The 20,589-nt window shown below is 36.1% G+C and overlaps 1 protein-coding gene across 1 annotated transcript in view; it reads left to right on the top strand.

Annotated features, from left to right (window-relative positions):
- LOC123566065 (U3 small nucleolar ribonucleoprotein protein MPP10-like) overlaps positions 1-18,853 on the top strand; it is a 29,180-nt gene extending 10,327 nt beyond the window's left edge. The window contains exons 6-11 of the mRNA XM_045359898.2: positions 1,918-1,985; positions 4,264-4,401; positions 6,263-6,373; positions 12,399-12,506; positions 14,200-14,433; positions 18,620-18,853. Of these exons, the coding sequence (XP_045215833.2) occupies positions 1,918-1,985; positions 4,264-4,401; positions 6,263-6,373; positions 12,399-12,506; positions 14,200-14,433; positions 18,620-18,772 (812 nt within the window). The 3' untranslated portion in view covers positions 18,773-18,853. The remainder of the gene's footprint in view (positions 1-1,917; positions 1,986-4,263; positions 4,402-6,262; positions 6,374-12,398; positions 12,507-14,199; positions 14,434-18,619) is intronic.
- The last annotated feature ends 1,736 nt before the right edge of the window (positions 18,854-20,589 follow it).

Genomic DNA, 20,589 nt, shown 5'->3' with positions numbered 1-20,589 from the left:
TCTAATGGTTAAAATTTTGTTTTTGGACATTTATATATAAGAAATATATGTTGCAAGTTCTGTGAAGCGACAATCCTGCACATTTATTGCGAAACAACAACAAATATTTACTTACAATGTCTGTGTTTCTTGAGATTTCACTTATTTTTAGTTGCAAGGCTCTGATGTCTGCGCTTTGAGATACTGAGGATGCTAAGTTTCGATACGAGGTATCCGTTATGGATTGACACTATGAAAAACCAATTAGATCCCTGTTAGAAATATATCTTTTATCATTTTTAGCGCGACTATTCAAAGAAGAGCTATTGGACTCACTCATGCGTCCGCGTCCGCGTCTGCTTCGGCGTCCACTCCCGATTCGGTTAAGGTTTTGTATGTAAGCTGGTATCTCAGTAACCACTTGTAGGAATGGATGGAAACTTCACACACTTATTCACTGTGATAAACTAACCTACATTGCACAGGTTCCATAACTCTATTTTGCTTTTTTACAAAATTATGCCCCTTTTTCCACTTAGAAATTCTTGGTTAAGGTTTTGTATGTAAGCTGGTATCTCAGTAACCACTTGTGGGAATGGATTGAAACTTCACACACTTATTTACTGTGACAACTGACCTAAGTTGCCAGGGTCCATAACTCTATTTTGCTTTTTTACAAATTATGCCCCTTTCGACCTAGAATCTGGTTAGTTGTATGTAAGCTGTACTCTAACCACTTGTGGAATGGATGAAACTCATAGACTTATCCAGTGATAAACTGACCTACATTGCACAGTTCCATAACCTATTTTGCTTTTTACAAAATTATGCCCCCTTTTCGACTTAGAAATTCTTGGTTAAGATTTTGTATGTAAGCTGGTATCTCAGTACCCACTAATGGGAATGGATTGAAACTTTATACACTTGTTCACTGTCATGATCTGACATGCACTGTTTAGTCCCATAGCTCTACTTTGCTTTTTTTTAAGATTATGCCCCTTTTTCGACTTAGCAGTTTTTGGTTAAGTTTTTATATGTAAGCTTGTATTTCAGTATCCACTTATGGGAAAGGATTGAAACTTCACGCACTTGTTCACTTTATGAGCTGATAAGCACTGTGAAGGTTCCATAACCCTTTTTTCCATTTTTACAAAATTATGCCACTTTTTCGACTTTTGTATTCATTCAATTGACAAGGCTGTTGAATAGCCGAGTGTTGCTGTCCTCCAACAGCTCTTTTTTTTTGTAAAATTCTGTAAATACTTCACATTAATTTGAACATATTTAAAAAGCTGACTGATATCAATGTAATATCTAGTTTAAATTCAGCATTTGATAGATAGTAGGATAATTCAACAATCTGAGTCAAAAGACAAGTTTTAAAACTGTGTGTTGCTTTGGAATTCATTTCTGTTAGTATGTCTGGACTGCACAACCAAGATAGATGGAGGAAGATGATAATAACTTAAGAAACTTACAATATGAATTTTGTCTCAATATTCTTATCATAGAAAATCTTAGACAAATTATATTATACATTAGTTCCTATATTCATAAAATTCCCCAGGCTAAGTGTGTTTATGAATTTAAACTTAAGATCTGCACTGTTCGCCATTCAGCCAGTATCTTTTTGGTAAGCACCCCTTTTAACAGTTAATGGTACTGTCCAAATTGAAAGATAGACAAGTTCATAATAGAAATTTAGCAGGGTAAGGGTTAAAAATACTACGAAATCATTAAATATTGATGGACAACTAGTTTTTGTGGATTTGGTGGTTACATTAAACCACAAAAACAGATCTCAAGAAAACTCCTGTTCATTATATCATCAAAAGTTGAAACTGAAATCCTAAATTCATATCCCTAAGAAATTGCCATTTTTGGCTAAAATCACGAAATAAAATGAATTCACAATATGAAAAATGTTATATATTTCAGCCCCTGAAATTACAGAGGAAACAACAAAGACCCTTGAAGATTTGATCAAACAAAGAATAAAGGATAAGGTTTGAATTCTATTTTTGTGGCAGATTAGTGTTTTCCACACTTACCAGGCCTACGAACCATGCTAATTGACCAGGCTGGCTAAAAATATAAGGATGAACCGAGGGAATGTCTCAAACCAATTTGGATTGGGATTGGTAGCAAATGTCATCTTTTTTTATGTACAAGAAACTGTGAACAGAAACTGGTAGAGTGATGCTATATAAAGATTTCAATTTATTGATAATGGATTATTATTATTATTATCCCCGACGAAAGTCGGAGGGATATAGTTTTGGCGTTGTCCGTCTTTCCATCCGTCCATCCGGAGCCATATCTAGGAAATGGTTGGGAATATTTATATAAAACTTCATATACATGTTCACCACTATGAGTTTTTGTGGCCCGTCAAGTTTCAGCCAGATTGACCTAGTAACACCAGAGTTATGGCCCTTAGAAATTTCTAGTGTTAACTATATAGGGTACTATAAATATGGCAATTTCTGCATCATAACTTTTGATATATTTGACCTAGAACTATGAAACTTAAACAGAATTTAGATCACAATAATGTGGTTGTGTACACACAATTTCGTTCGGATTTATTTAGTAAGTTAAGAGTTATTGCCCTTTAATTGTATAAAAGTCCACATATTTGTACATAACAAGCCATTTGGCAGAATTTCATTAAATTTCTTTCATTCTTTTCTATGAACATTTATTATAAACATGTGAAGTTGTGCACCCACACCTGGTCACCCACTTGCCTTGGTCACACCCCTCCTCCCCCCCCCCCCACCCCCCACCTCAAAATTTTTTTTCATTCCTGATTTTAGATTTTTTTTTCAAACCTTCCATGAATATTTATCAACATGCAAGTTGTACCATTCCCCCACCTCGCTCCTCCACCCAGTCATGCCCACCACTGATCATGCATCCTCTGCCCCCCCCCCCCCCCCACTTCACCCATTTTTTTTTTTATTTTTTTTTTTTTTTTCATTTTTAATTTTCCATCAATATTTATAATCAACATGTGAAATTTTGTTACCTCACCTGTTCCCCCGCACCCCCACCCCCTAAAAAAGAATAAATATATGCATATATTTATATATATACACATATATATATTTCCATTCCTTTTTTTTTTTTTTTTTTTAAATGTTCAAACCTTCAACATGTTAAGTTGTGACTGCACAAACCTTGTCCTCAGCCATGTTCAAGATATCTTACTTGATTGTGTTCTCTTAAGGACATCTGTTCTTTTAAGTTCAAATGTACATGTTAAACAGCAACACCTGGTGCCAAACCACTCAAAGACAATATTTTGTTCCAGTTAAACTTCAGGCTCACATTTCAATTAACTGCATTTAATTTTAAAAGCTAAGCTTATTACAGTAAGCATATCCCATTCAAAATAAATTCTTTAGTCAGGATCAAAGTATCATACATTTATTATGTACTCTTTAATTAAACGTTTGTTTTCTGTTAAATTGATTTTTACTAATGAAATTAGTTGCTACTTATTAACATCCTTAACTTTTTACCGGATATATTTTTTTGCCATTCCTCACCACAAACCCTTTCGGCGGGGGATACCAATTCATCGAATTTGCTTGTTATTATTATTATTATTATAATACCAGATTTATATAATATACTTTGAAATCATATATATATATTTTGTTGATTTCAGTCCCAATAAACAAGTAAAAGTCCCATTCTTTTAATGTTCAAAAGATATCAAGGATCTTTAATACATTTTAGATTGTTTTTACAGCTTTACCATTTCACATCTTAGTCTCTAGCTAAACCATACTTCTTCATATCAGGTTTATACCATTCTACTAACTAAACCATACTTCTTCATATCAGGTTTATATCCTCAACTACTTCACATCAGGTTTATACCCTGTCACATTTTGCATTCTACACAGTTGTTTTTTTGAAAAAATAAATATTGCCTAAAACTCTTTATTTTTTTGTTCCTCTGGTGTGGAAGACCTGGGAGGCTTACAGTGTTTTGCACTTTTTATGCTTTAAACATGGTTAGTGATGTTAGAAATCAACTTACTGATGCTCTAAAGGCATAACCCCCTTATTTGTATTCATTTTTTGACACAAAAATAATTTCCGAAAAGTCCCACTTAATAAAAAAAATCCAAAAAAAAATTTACCGATCTACATACCCTAATTTTTTTAGCATGTTACCGGAAACAAAAAATTATTTCTTTAGGTCTAATTTAAATACTAGCAAATATATCCTAATGTACAGTTTCTTGACCTCTGTATATATTTTTTCAGGCATGGGATGATGTAGAACGTAAAGTAAAGCCCAAAGACAACCCATTTGAATACAAGAAGCGTATAACTCTCGACCAGGAAAAGAGTAAACTGAGTCTGAATGAAATCTACGAGCAGGAATACCTTAAACAACAGAAGGTAAACAGTTTACTAGAAACATGATCCATGCAAGCCTAGTTGTGCATGTCATAGACATGTTCTGGTTTGTTGATTTTCAGTGGAGTAAATGGCCCTTGAGTCATCAAATTTTAGGATGGTTCACTCACTTCTGTTATATAATAGGAAGCATTTCCACCAAACCTTACAGGACTGATCAGTGCCAAGTCTTCTTATACATATTTTTGGCATGTTTTGGTTCAGTGATTTTCAGGGGAGTTATGACTCTTGATTAGTCATATTTTACAGTGTTTACACTACTTGCTGTATACAATTAGATGAGTTTCACCAAACCATGAGTAAATTTGTCTATCTATTCATTGGTGACAAAAGATAGATCTTGCAACAGCTTTATAAAGCAGGGTTTCAGAAATCCCATGTCCGGAGCCCGGGGGCTACCAGAAAATTCTGTCAAGCTACTAATTTTTTTCAGAGAGCACTTGCTGGGCTACCTTGAAACTCCATATCAGTTGCCCGGAAATCAATACTCTAGTCTTCAAACATAATTTTGATAGTTGTCTATAATCCCCTTGTTTATCGAGAGATACATGCCTGAGGCATTAATTATTTTAACACCTACTGTCACAATCAGCAAACAATTAACCGTTTAATCGTACCCTGAGGCAAATGTTTACAAAAATGTGCAGCGAGATTTTAGACTGATCCAATATCATCAGAGTCGCTGATCCGTAGTGTTCAAAACAATATGCAAACCAGTCTTAAAATTACGTCATTTTACCGCCACCTGCCAAAGTGTACTTTCATTTTCGCTGACCGCAACATTTATCGAGCGATGTGATTATGAAGCAGTTTAGTGCTAACACTGAGTTTATGCTTTTCAGTTTAAATACTTGCACAACATGCAAAAAAAATTGACCACTATTTAGCAAAAATCGGCGAGTTCATGTCAGATACTATAGAGAATTTGGGACAAACATAAATTCGGATAAATGAGTAACATAAATTCAGATAAGTGAATACACAGTGCCAAGAAAGTTAGAGACATTATTTACTCGGTTCTAGTCCTTTTATTAAACTTGGCATTAAAAGATGTTAAGAATCAAACAGAATTACAGGTAGACTTTAAATAATTTTATGACATAAATTGCAATTGATACACCTCCTAAGGAATTTGCAAGTTTATGAAAAATGATTGACATTCCTTTTATGATATTGTCATGTTGCAGTAATTAACGGAGAAGAATCCCAGTTTAAATAGTTTTATATTAAGGAGAAAAATGGGTAATGATAATTGCTATTTAAGAGAACAAAATCTATAACAACATGTGCGTATGGCTAAAATTATGAAACCCAATATTAATTCAAGCATTCCATCCAACTGTAGTATACAAGCACTTAGTAAACAAAGCAAAATGGTCATTGCCAAATAAACTTAAATGTTCAGTCTACCAGAGCCTGTTGGGCTACCAATAAATTTGCAGATTTCTGAAACCCTGATAAATACCAAATTTTTTCATGAAACCTGGTTTACAAAAGGCGGGCTATTTTTTTGAGAATATGCAAGTGCTTCATTTTAGTTTCAACATAAAATAATACAGTTAATATGTTAGGATATATGACAAATGCCCCTTACGTTAGGATATATGACAAATGCCCCTTCTGTTAGGATATATGACAAATGCCCCTTCTGTTAGGGGATTTTTACTGCTGAGTAATATAGTCTTGTTTTAAGTTAGTGTATTTGTTGTTTACTTTCACAGGTACCCCATCCCATTAATACATGTTATTGTCAGAAATCTTGGTATCATATAGTATTAAATGACTTGTATTCTGTATTTAAAACTTAGAAATATAGTCGAATAAATTATTTCCTGTTTTTTAGTCAGAAGAAGTTGAGAAGACTGATCCAGGTCATGATGAAATAAAGAAGATGATGCAATCACTGTTTATAAAGCTAGATGCCCTTTCCAACTTCCACTATACTCCAAAACAGGTGAGTTGTAAGGAAACTTTGGTCTCCAAACTTAAAAGACTTCCATGATGTGAGGGACACCAACATGATGTCTTGGTCATGGCAGACCTTGATCAAATTCAAAATAAAAGATAAAATGAACTCCCACTGCACTCAAAAATAGGAGCGCCATGAGTTTATAAACATGAGTGTTTGTACCTACACCCATGATACTCCAAAACAGGAAGGTCATCAGTTCATAAATAGAAATGTTTTTACCTACACCCACGATACTCCAAAACAGGAATGTCATCAGTTCATAAATAGAAATGTTTTTACCTACACCCACTATACGCCAAAACAGGAATGTCATCAGTTCATAATTAGAAATGTTTGTACCTACTATACCATGGGAAAAGAGTACAGTTGTGCCAGACAAAACAAGTTATTGATATTCCCAAATTTCAACAGTGTTTTAAAAAGAGTCCAAATATATGGTACACCTCACGAGAACCTCTCTCTGACCTTTAACCTATGTATGACCCACGTGGGCTTATCAGTAATCAGCAGGAGCCTCGTTATAGTTTGCTTATTGAGCTTCATTATTCTAAAGTGCATGGTCAGGAGAGGCAATTTTTTGGAACTCTCTAACCCCACCACCTTGTACCTGTCGTCTTCGGTTCTGCATTCTTGGAGCAGGAGCGTACTGTCCAACACAGGGTTAGTCATTATATAACTCCTGTTATATATACACCCCCTTAATAAATCTCCAAATAGAACCAAAAATCTCAACATTATCTGAAAAAGTAATTCAAAGGTTAATTATGTCTCCCCCAGGAGACATATTGTTTTTGCCCTGTCCGTCCGTCCGTCCTTCCGTCCGTCCGTACGTCACACTTCATTTCCGAGCAATAACTGGAGAACCATTTGACCTAGAACCTTCAAACTTCACAGGGTTGTAGGGCTGCTGGAGTAGACGACCCCTATTGTTTTTGGGGTCACTCCGTCAAAGGTCAAGGTCACAGGGGCCTGAACATTGAAAACCATTTCCGATCAATAACTAGAGAACCACTTGACCCAGAATGTTGAAACTTCATAGGATGATTGGTCATGAAGAGTAGATGACCCCTATTGATTTTAAGGTCATTCCGTCAAAGGTCAAGGTCACAGGGGCCTGAACATTGAAAACCATTTCCGATCAATAACTACAGAACCACTTGACCCAGAATGTTGAAACTTCATAGGATGATTGTTCATGAAGAGTAGATGACCCCTATTGATTTTGGGGTCACTCTGTTAAAGGTCAAGGTCACAGGGGCCTGAACATTGAAAACCATTTCCGATCAATAACTAGAGAACCACCTGACCCAGAATGTTTAAACTTCATAGGATGATTGGTCATGAAGAGTAGATGACCCCTATTGATTTTGGGGTCACTCTGTCAAAGGTCAAGGTCACAGGGGCCTGAACATTGAAAACCATTTCCGATCAATAACTAGAGAACCACTTGACCCAGAATGTTGAAACTTCATAGGATGATTGTACATGCAAAGTAGATGACCTCTATCGATTTTGGGGACACGTCATTAAAGGTCAAGGTCACAGGGGCCTGAACATTGAAAACCATTTCCGGTCAGTAACTTGAGAACCACTTGACCCAGAATGTTGAAACTTAATAGGATGATTGGTCATGCAGAGTAGATGACCCCTAACGATTTTGGGTTCACTCTGTGAAAGGTCAAGGTCACAGTGGCCTGAACATTGAAAACCATTTCCGGTCAGTAACTTGAGAACCACTTGACCTAGAATGATGAAACTTCATAGGATGATTGGTCATGAAGAGTAGATGACCCCTAACGATTTTAGGGTCACTCTATTTAAGGTCAAGGCCACAGGGGCCTGAACATGGAAAACCATTTCCAATCAATAACTTGAGAACCTCTCGACCCAGAATGTTGAAACTTCATAGGATGATTGTTCATGCAGAGTAAATGACCCCTATTGTTTTTTGGGGTCACTCCGTTAAAGGTCAAGGTCACAGGGGCCTGAACATTGATAACCAGTTCCGATGAATGACTTGAGAACCACTTGACCCAGAATGTTGAAACTTCATAGGATGATTGAACATGCAGAGTAGATGACCCCTATTGATTTTGGGGGTCAGTCTATTAAAGGTCAAGGTCACAGTGGCCTGTTCATGTAAAATCATTTTTTGGAAATAACTTGAGAACCACTTGACCTACAATGTTGAAACTTAATAGGATGATTGGACATGCAGAGCAGATGACCCCTATTTATTTTGAGGTCACTTGATCAAAGGTCAAGGTCACAAGAGCCTGAACAGTGACTTGAGAACCTCTAGGCCAAGAATGTTGAAATTTAGCAGGATGACTGGACATGCCAAGTAAATGATCCCTATTGCAGCCAACCAACAGTGTCTCTTTGACTTTCGCTCCTGACCCCTATTGACTTCTTGCCTATAAACCTTTGCATTGGGGGAGACATGCGCTTTTTTACAAAAGCATTTTCTAGAGTTCATCTTGAGTCTTCTGGATACCATTGTCCTATTGGACGAATTGCCACGATGAGTAATCATCGCCTTCGGTTATGGTAATTGACCATGACTGCCTGGGGTTTCTCGGATACTGTTATCAGATTATATTCAGTTTACCGAACTGCCTGAATGAGCACCAGCCTCATCTCCTACAGAAATTGTCAGGTTTGCCAGCTTGCAGTGGTGGACTGTGCCAGCCTGTCTCCCTTTTGCCAAAAATATTTCATTTTTAGCTCGTCTGATTTTTGAAAAAAATCTACGAGGTATATTGTTGTCACTTGATAGTCTGCGTCGACGTTGGTTAAAATGTTTGTTTAGGTCCACCTTTTCTCAAAAACTACAAGAGCTACAGCTTTGAAACTTTGCACAACTGTTTAACATCATTAGATTACTATATAGGCCAAGAACCACAACACTCTGATATGCATTTTGTCAGAATTATGGCCCTTTTGTACTAAGAAAATCTAAGTGTCTTGGTTTAAAGTTTTGTTTAGGTCCACCTTTTCTCAAAAACTACCAGAGCTACAGCTTTGAAACTTTGCACACTTGTTTAACATCATTTTTAGCTCACCTGTCACAAAGTGACAAGGTGAGCTTTTGTGATCGCGCGGTGTCCGTCGTCCGTGCGTGCGTCCGTCCGTCCGTAAACTTTTGCTTGTGACCACTCTAGAGGTCACATTTTTCATGGGATCTTTATGCAAGTTGGTCAGAATGTTCATCTTGATGATATCTAGGTCAAGTTCGAAACTGGGTCATGTGCCGTCAAAAACTAGGTCAGTAGGTCTAAAAATAGAAAAACCTTGTGACCTCTCTAGAGGCCATATATTTCACAAGATCTTCATGAAAATTAGTCAGAATGTTCACCTTGATGATATCTAGGTCAAGTTCGAAACTGGGTCACGTGCCGTCAAAAACTAGGTCAGTAGGTCTAAAAATAGAAAAACCTTGTGACCTCTTTAGAGACCATATATTTCACAAGATCTTCATGAAAATTGGTCAGAATGTTCATCTTGATGATATCTAGGTCAAGTTCGAAACTGGGTCACGTGCCTTCAAAAACTAGGTCAGTAGGTCTAAAAATAGAAAAACCTTGTGACCTCTCTAGAGGCCATATATTTCACAAGATTTTCATGAAAATTGGTCAGAACGTTCACCTTGATGATATCTAGGTCAAGTTCGAAACTGGGTCACGTGTTGTCAAAAACTAGGTCAGTAGGTCAAATAATAGAAAAACCTTGTGACCTCTCTAAAGGCCATATTTTTCATGGGATCTGTATGAAAATTGGTCTGAATGTTCATCTTGATAATATCTAGGTCAAGTTCGAAACTTGGTCACGTGCGGTCAAAAACTAGGTCAGTAGGTCTAAAAATAGAAAAACCCTGTGACATCACTAGAGGCCATATATTTCATGAGATCTTCATGAAAATTGGTCAGAATGTTCATCTTGATGATATCTAGGTCAAGTTTGAAAGTGGGTCACGTGCCTACAAAAACTAGGTCAGTAGGTCAAATAATAGAAAAACCTTGTGACCTCTCTAGAGGCCATATTTTTCATGGGATCTGTATGAAAGTTGGTCTGAATGTTCATCTTGATGATATCTAGGTCAAGTTCAAAAGTGGGTCACGTGCCATCAAAAACTAGGTCAGTAGGTCAAATAATAGAAAAACCTTGTGACCTCTCTAAAGACCATATTTTTCATGGGCTCTGTATGAAAATTGGTCTGATTGTTCATCTTGATGATATCTAGGTCAAGTTCGAAACAGGGTCATGTGCGGTCAAAAACTAGGTCAGTAGGTCAAATAATAGAAAAACCTTGTGACCTCTCTAGAGGCCATACTTGTGAATGGATCTCCATAAAAATTGGTCAGAATGTTCACCTTGGTGATATCTAGGTCAAGTTTGAAACTGGGTCATGTGCCGTCAAAAACTAGGTCAGTAGGTCAAATAATAAAAAACCTTGTGACCTCTCTAGAGGCCATACTTTTCATGGGATCTGTATGAAAGTTGGTCTGAATGTTCATCTTGATGATATCTAGGTTAAATTTGAAACTGGGTCAGCTGCGATCAAAAACTAGGTCAGTAGGTCTAAAATTATTAAAATCTTTTGACCTCTCTAGAGACCATATTTTTCAATGGCTCTTCATGAAAATTGATCTGAATGTTCACCTTGATGATATCTAGGTCAGTTTCGAAACTGGGTCACGTGCGGTCAAAAACTAGGCCAGTAGGTATAAAAATAGAAAAACCTTGTGACCTCTCTAGAGGCCATATTTTTCATGAGATCTTCATGAAAATTAGTGAGAATGTTCACCTTGATGATATCTAGGTAAAGTTCAAAAGAGGGTCACGTACCTTCGAAAATTAGGTCAATAGGTCAAATAATAGAAAAACCTTGTGACCTCTCTAGAGACCATATTTTGTCAATGGATCTTCATGAAAATTGGTCAGAATTTTTATCTTGATAATATCTAGGTCAAGTTCAAAACTGGGTCACATGAGCTCAAAAACTAGGTCACTATGTCAAATAATAGAAAAAACGACGTCATACTCAAAACTGGGTCATGTGGGAAGAGGTGAGCGATTCAGGACCATCATGGTCCTCTTGTTAATTTAGATGACTATGTAGGCCAAGAACCATAACTCTGATATGCACTTTGTTAGAATTATGGCCCTTTTTATACTTAGACAATCTGAACTATAACTCTTTTCTTACATATTGTCCAGCATGTGCAGACGAGGGATGGCACCTGCAGGCGGTGCTTTTGTTATGTAGTTGTTAAGAATAAACTTTGTCTCTTACAAGTTGTTGGTCTCTTTAAACTACATGTTTAGGTACGGTGGAAAAACTGCGCTAAACCCAAAGCAAAATTTTATTAAAAAAGAAAAAAATATAAGAAACTCCAGATGTAACAAACCTATTTTGCCGGCCCCAAGGAGTTTGCTTTAACTACAGTTTATTTCAATCTAAAAACAGGAGCATCACCAGTTTATAAATCTGTCATGTACCTGCTGTCACTGTACTCACTTGACTTAACCCTTGCCCTGCTGAATTTCTATTATGAACTTGTCCATCTTTCAATTTGGACAGTACCATTAACTGTTGAAAGGGGTGCAGACTAAAAAGTTACTGACTGAATGGCGAACAATGCAGATCATGATCAGACTGCATGGATATGCAGACTGATCATGATCTGCACTGGTCGCAAAGCCAGAATCAGTCGTGTCCAGCATGATAAGGGTTACATCTTTCTTGAGTGAATGCTGTATTCTTACTCTTTAAGTAGAAGTTTTTCCAAAATTATGGTATGACCTACAGTTTTATGTGGCTGTTCATCTCATGCAAATTGTACTTATGGCAGACATTGAATAAAAAGATAACTTCTTTTAAAAAAAAATAAAGAACTGATGGTTAGATGATTGTATTATACTTTATTCTGATAAAGTTTGTATGCACAATAAGCAGAATCAGATGAAACATAAATATTTATTTTATGGTCTTTTATTTGTACAGGCAAGTGCAGAGGTCAAGGTCATAACAAATCAACCTTCAATTACAATGGAAGAGGTAGCACCTGTATCAGTCAGTGAAGGAAAATTACTGGCACCAGAAGAAGTTAAGGTTTGTACCCAACAAATTATTACTTCCATTGACATGCTTTTAGAAATGTAATATTTTGTGTATGAATATATAGAACATTTATTACCATTATTTCAGAATCATAATATTTCATAGAAAAAATTATCATAATATCTTAAATTATTTTGTTTGTGTCAGTAAATGTCTGTTTTACAAGCAAGGCGGATGAGCTCCAATTCAGTAACAATTTATGTATCTAATTATTTGCTGTAGCAAACTTATGTAGAACTAATTATTTCAAAATTTTGCATAAGGTTATTGTGGAGACATTCACTGTTAAACTTTTGCTTTAGGTCATTGTAGCAGAATTTCACATCAGTTCATTGTAAATAGAATTTTGCATTAGGTTATTGTAGCAGAATTTCACATAGTTCATTGTAACAAAATTTTGCATTAGTTCATTGTAGCAGATATTCACATTAGTTAATTGTAACAAAATTTTACATTAGGTTATTGTAGCAGAATTTCACATTAGTTCATTGAAACAAAATTTTGCATTACGCTATTGTAGCAGAATTTCACATTAGTTCATTGAAACAAAATTTTGCATTACTTCATTATAGCAGAATTTCACATTAGTTCATTGTAACAAAATTTTGCAGTAGTTCATTGTAGCAGAATTTCACATTAGTTCATTGTAACAAAATTTTGCATTAGGTTATTGTAGCAGAATTTCACATTAGTTCATTGAAACAAAATTTTGCATTACTTCATTGTAGCAGAATTTCACATTAGTTAATTGTAGTAAAATTTTGCAATAGTTCATTGTAGCAGAATTTCGCATTAGTTCAATGAAACAAAATTTTGCATTACTTCATTGTAGCAGAATTTCACATTAGTTCATTGTAACAAAATTTTGCAATAGTTCATTGTAGCAGAATTTCACATTTGTTCATTGTAACAAATTTTGCATTAGGTTATTTTAGCAGAATTTCACATTAGTTCATTGTAACAGAATTTTGCATAAGTTCATTGTAGCAGAATTTCACGTTTGTTCATTGTAACAAAATTTTACATTCGGTTATTGTAGCAGAATTTCCCATTAGTTCATTGTAACAGAATTTTGCGTAAGTTCATTGTAGCAGAATTTCACATTAGTTCATTGTAACATTCTTTGTAGCAGAATTTCACATTAGTTCATTGTAACAAATTTTACATTAGGTGATTGTAGAATTTTGCATTAGTTCATTGTAACAATTGCTAGTTATTGTAAAATTTTCACATAGTTCATAGTAACATTTGTGAAATTACATGTCATTGTATGCAGAATTTCACTTAGTCATTGTACAATTTTCTTTAGTTATTGTAGCAGAATTCACATTAGTTCATAGTAACAAACTTTTGCATTACTTCATTGTAGCAGAATTTCACATTAGTCCATTGTTACAAATTTTGCATTAGGTTATTGTAGCAGAATTTCACATTAGTTCATTATAACAGAATTTTGCTTTAAGTTATTGAAGCAGAATTTCACACTAGTTCATTGTAACAAAATTTTGCATAGCTTTTTAAAAGGAATGCTGCTGCACAATTTTGTGTATTTCATATATTTAAATTGTAGCAGAATTCTTTATAAATTTGTCAAAACTGAATTTAGGATAAGTGCATAATTTCTTAATATTGATACTAAAGTATAGTTACAGTGATCTTCAGATTTTGGATTTTCATGTTTAAGGACAAGGAGCGGCAGGAAGTTAAAGGTTCAACAGAGAAAACTGCATCAGATAGATTGAGGGAAAGAAAATTGAAGAAGAAAAACCAGAGAATAAGGAAGAAAGAACAGGAGAAGAGACAAAAACTTGTTGAGAAATTGAATCCTGGTCTTGGAAACAAGTATAGCAAAGAAAAAGCTTTGAAGAAACTTGAGAAGGATAGCCATTCTGATACTGCTGGAGTAACTCTGATAAAGGTATATGAATTTGCAGTTAAGAAAATACATAAACATTGATGCAAGAAAATCCTCATAACAAGCTACTTAATTCAAAGATGGAGGGGTATATTGTTTTGCAGATGTTGGTCGGTCGGTCCGTAGTCCAGTTGCTTTCCGGATGATAACTCAAGAACACTTGGATCATGAAAGTTGATAGGGAGGTTGGTCATGACCAGCAGATGACCCCTATTGATTTTGAGGTCAGTAGGTCAAAGGTCAAGGTCACTGACCCAGAACAGTTAAACTGTTTCCAGATGATAACTCAAGAAGGTTTGGGCTTATGATCATGGAAGTTGATAGGTAAGTTGGTCATGACCAGCAGATGACCCCTATTGATTTTTAGGTCAGTGGGTCAAAGATCAAGGTCATAGTGATCCGAAACAGTTAAACAGTTTCCAGATGCTTTGGCCTAGGATCATAAAAGTTGATAGGGAGGTTGGTTATGACCAGCAAATGACCCCTATTCATTTTGAGGTCAACCATTTCCGGACAATAACTTGAGAACACTTGGGCCTAGGATTATGAAACTTAATAGGGAGGTTGATCATGACCAGCAGTTGACCTCTATTGATTTTGAGGCCAAAGGTCGAGGTCACAGTGACCCGGAACAGTAAACGGTTTTCGGGCGATAACTTGAGAAGGCTTGGGCCTAGGATCACTAAACCGAATTGGGAGGTTGATCATGACAAGCAGATTACTCTTAATGATGTTGAATTCAGTAGGTCAGAGGTCAAGGTCACATTGATCCAGAACAGTTAAACCATTTCTGGATGATTAACTTGAGAACATTTGGGCCTAGGATCACAAAACTTAATAGGTAGGTTGATCATGACCAGCAGATGACCCCTATTGATTTTGAGGTCAGTAGGTCAAAGTTCAAGGTCACATTGACCCAGAATAGTAGAATTTGTTTTGCCAAATAATTAGGGAATGTATTGGTTTAAGATCACGTTTGATACGGAGGTCGCTTATGACTGGTAAATGACCCATGTGAGGTCAGTATGTCAAACGTCCAGTGCACAGTGACCAAATAAATTCTGTTCCTTGTCCAGTTATTGAATGCATCAAGGGGGGCATTTCGTGTTCTACAAGCTCTTGTTTTATGATTTCATTGAGGTTTGAATCTGTTTTTTGGTTTTTCACATAAATCAGATGAAATCCATTTTAAAATTTGATAATGAATATCATGATGTAAATTCACTGGCGCCAGATCAGAAAGAAATGCCTCTGTACATGTTATACCCTACCCCTAGGTATTCTATAAGAACCATGGTCATGAACGGGAAAATATACTAACCCATTTCAATCGCGTATTTCATACCTAAAACACGCAGGTCAGTAAATGTGTACTACTGATATTAAACAAGCGATAATTTATCTTCAATCGTGCACCAGTCACCTTGTCTCAATATTCCATATTGCAGAGATGCTCCGTATATTTATGCTTTAGTCAACGTTACAGAAAAAACTTGCGTGAACTTCCCTAATGAACATCCGGTCTAGAGGTCACGACAGTGTGCACATGTTAAGCGAAATGTAAACAAACAAAAACAGAATGCAATATATTCACAGTTTTACGATAAGACTCGAAATGATGAATGAAATTCATCTTGTATATGGTTTTGAATTTGAAATCATGCATAGTTATACATCTATTCTGTTTATTTAATTCATTTGCACATTTATGCTGCATATAAACATTTTAGCGTACACGTGTAGTAAAATGACGACTGACATACATTTTCATATCAGCCAATCAGAGTGTGTCTATAAACTAGAACGGAACTTCACCAGGGAAGTTCAAGCAAGTTTTTTGAGTACCTGTGAAAAAACTGTAAACTACACGTTGTTTTTCTAAGATAAGAACTACTGATGAAATGTGACCGGTACACAACGGAAGATAAATTACAACTTGTTTAATATCAATAGTACACATTTACTGAACTGCGTGTTTTAGATATGAAATACGCGATTGAAATGGGTTAGTATATTTTCCCGTTCACGACCATGGTTCTTATAGAATACCTAGGGGTAGGGTGTAACACGTACGGAGGCATTTTCTTTCTGATCAGGTGCCAGTGTGTAAATTCATTATATACGTATGTTTTAAGAGTTTAACTACTGATCCTTAATTTCTTTTATTAAGTCATGAATAAGTTTTTTGTTAACTATACGTCTATTTGTATTGGTGGTATTTCTGTTTATGTTTAATACCCTGAAATAAAGAAGAAACTTCTTCATTGGCTATCACACTTTCACTAGAGGAACTGTTATTATGTCTCCCCCAGGAGACATATTCTTTTTGCCCTGTCTGTCCGTCCGTCCGTCCGTCTGTACGTCACACTTCATTTCCGATCAATAACTAGAGAACCATTTGACCTAAAACCTTCAAACTTCATAGGGTTGTAGGGCTGCTGGAGTAGACGACCCCTATTGTTTTTGGGGTCACTCCGTCAAAGGTCAAGGTCACAGGGGCCTGAAAATTGAAAACCATTTCCGATCAATAACTAGAGAACCACTTGACCCAGAATGTTGAAACTTCATAGGATGATTGATCATGAAGAGTAGATGACCCCTATTGATTTTGGGGTCACTCCATCAAAGGTCAAGGTCACAGGGGCCTGAACATTGAAAACCATTTCCGATCAATAACTAGAGAACCACTTGAACCAGAATGTTGAAACTTCATAGGATGATTGATCATGAAGAGTAGATGACCCCTAACGATTTTGGGGTCACTCTGTGAAAGGTCAAGGTCACAGGGGCCCGAACATTGAAAACTATTTCCAGTCAGTAACTTGAGAACCACTTGACCCAGAATGATGAAACTTTATAGGATGATTGGTCATGCACAGTAGATGACCCCTAACGATTTTAGTGTCACTCTGTTAAAGGTCAAGGCCACAGGGGCCTGAACATGGAAAACCATTTCCAATCAATAACTTGAGAACCTCTCGACCCAGAATGTTGAAACTTCATAGGATGATTGTTCATGCAGAGTAAATGACCCCTATTGTTTTTGGGGTCACTCCATTAAAGGTCAAGGTCACAGGGGCCTGAACATTGATAACCAGTTCCGATCAATAACTTGAGAACCACTTGACCCAGAATGTTGAAGCTTCATAGAATGATTGAACATGCAGAGTAGATGACCCCTATTGATTTTGGGGGTCAGTCTATTAAAGGTCAAGGTCACAGTGGCCTGTTCATGTAAAATCATTTTTTGGAAATAACTTGAGAACCACTTGACCTACAATGTTGAAACTTAATAGGATGATTGGACATGCAGAGTAGATGACCCCTATTTATTTTGAGGTCACTTGATGAAAGGTCAAGGTCACAGGAGCCTGAACAGTGACTTTAGAACCACTAGGCCAAGAGTGTTGAAATTTAGCGTGATGACTGGACATGCCAAGTAGATGATCCTTATTGCAGCCAACCATCAGTGTCTCTTCGACTTTCGCTCCTGACCCCTATTGACTTCTTGCCTATAGGACTTTGCATTGGGGGAGACATGCGCTTTTTTACAAAAGCATTTTCTAGTTTTTTTTTAGTGTTTTCTTTGTTTCATGGTATCATGTGGTTGTCTCCTGATTACCTAGTACTATGTGGCTGTCACTTGTTTACCTTATGTCATAGTGGTTGCCTGGTGCCATGTGGTTGACTCTTGGTTGCCTGCTGTCATGTGGTTGTCTCTTGGTTGCCTGGTGTCATGTGGTTGTCTCTTCGTTACCTGGTGTCATGTGGTTGTCTTTTGGTTGACTGGTGTCATGTGGTTGTCTCTTGATTGCCTGGTGTCATGTGGTTGTCTCTTAGTTACCTGGTGTCATGTGGTTGTCTCTTGGTTGACTGGTGTCATGTGGTTGTATCTTGATTGCCTGGTGTCATGTGGTTGTCTCTTGGTTGACTGGTGTCATGTGGTTGTCTCTTAGTTACCTGGTGTCATGTGGTTGTCTCTTGGTTGACTGGTATCATGTGGTTGTATCTTGATTGCCTGGTGTCATGTGGTTGTATCTTGATTGCCTGGTGTCATGTGGTTGTATCTTGAGTCATGTGGTTGTATCTCGATTGCCTGGTGTCATGTGGTTGTATCTCGATTGCCTGGTGTCATGTGGTTGTATCTAGACAAATATCAGTATTAAATTATTTATTGTATTATCTTTAGGAGGACAAAAAAGAACGGACAGGTTTGACATCTTCAAAGGCATTCTTCACTCAACTTCAGGAGGAGGTAACCACGAGTATCAGCAGGAAACGAAGTGGTAAAAACCAAAATTTGAAAAGAAATGCACATGGTGGAAAGAAATTTAAACTTTGATTTTTTTATCTGTAGCTGTTTTATGATATGTATTAATAAGATGAATATAAAATAAAACAACAGTAAAAGATATCTAGATGATGGTGGTGTTGTATATTAGCTTTCTGAGCCTGTTTTGTTAAAAATGTTGCAATATTTTAACATCTTTTGATTAAGTTATTACAAATAATGGCTTTTTTGCAGGAACTGGAATAGTTTGTCGGTATGATAAAACAAGATTTATTTATAATTGTTTATAAATAACAGTAACAAAGTTGTAACTTGCAACAAAAGCTGATGAGGTTGTTTCCGACATGATAAACTTTATTATCCAGTAACATACAAACGAAAGACCTAGAAGGATTTATTTCTGAAAAAACAGGCCTAGAAATTGCCTTTGTTGGCATTCTTAAAGTTCACTTTTCTTGAATACTTACTATAGCTTTGAAATCTCATACATTGTTTTCACCAATTAAGGTGAGTAAGAAGGCCAAGAACCATAACTCCTTTTTAACATATTGTCCAGCACTTGCAGACGATCGTTGGCACCCGCAGGCGGTGCTCTTGTTAGTTGAAACATCATCTTTATCAATAATTATGAAAATATCGGAAGTTCTATTTAAAATGACTTCATCGTTTCATAGAATGTGCGCAAGTGTTACTCTCATAAAAATTCTGAATGAACATTTCAGATGTTCTTTGATTTTTCAGGTTGTAAAACGTCTGAATGGCTAATGCTTACTTTGTTTTCAAAATGCTATCAAGAACATCCTGTCTAAAACCAAGCGTTTGATCTAAAAATTGTTACGATCTGATTAAATATTTAATTTTGATTTCAATGTTTGTTTTGAAAAGGAAAAGAAAGAGTATAAACATGTCACAATTTCATGTCAAACTAGAAGAGTCGAAACAAAAATAACATGCTGAATTTTAAGAACAAAATAAAACAAATATCAGTAAACCTATTTAAGTCTTTCTGGATTCTCTACCAGTACTGGCCTCCTCCCCGCAAGTAACTAGGATGAGGACGCAAATGACTCCTGACCTGTCTATTATCAAATCGTCATGGAGAACATACGCCTCACCCTTGGATCGAACTCCCGCCCCCGTGATCAATAGATCTGCTTTTCTTACTGAGCTAAGCGGGCAGACTGAACATATTTCATTGTATACATGATAGTATCGTGATTTTAACAGCTTATATGAGATACCTTATATATTTATGCATAATTTATTTTCAATCGTTGTCTTCTTTCACAAAAATACAATACTTTCCGTTTCAAAACATTCCTCAGAGTGTACAATAAATCATCAATTTTTTGATAGTCTGTGTGAAAATTTTAAATTCAAATTTTATTGCTGCCTGAAATGCAGTAAATAAATTTGCAGTGTAATTTTATAAACATGATATACACACACTATTTTGGTATCATTAATACGTACAAAGTCCGTTTTTAAAGTCGGTTTTGACCTTTGACCTGTCTGTGACCTTGAAATGACCCTTGGAAGCAACAGTACCAAACATATTTCTGCAGTTGAACCAAACATAAAGATTAGCAATCTAACATATGGTCCTCTAACATAATAATGTAAACAAGAAATATCTTTAAAAATGATGGTCGGCGAATTGTAATAAGGAAAGAAGTTTATGAATTTTTCATCTAACATTCATCTTTCATCTAACATTTTTCAAATTGCAAAACTAAACACTGCACTTTAACAATTTAAATGGTTCTCTTTTAATTTTTCGCAAAGGTTTCGTAGGGTTGCAATTTTGTTTCGTTTATCCTTAGACGAATACCGGTAGTTTGATGAAGATTCATGAAGCGGTTCATGAG

Source organism: Mercenaria mercenaria, chromosome 8 (genome assembly GCF_021730395.1).
Source record: "Mercenaria mercenaria strain notata chromosome 8, MADL_Memer_1, whole genome shotgun sequence".
Classification (NCBI taxonomy): Eukaryota; Metazoa; Mollusca; class Bivalvia; order Venerida; family Veneridae; genus Mercenaria; species Mercenaria mercenaria.
This window is presented reverse-complemented; position numbering and strand designations above follow the sequence as displayed.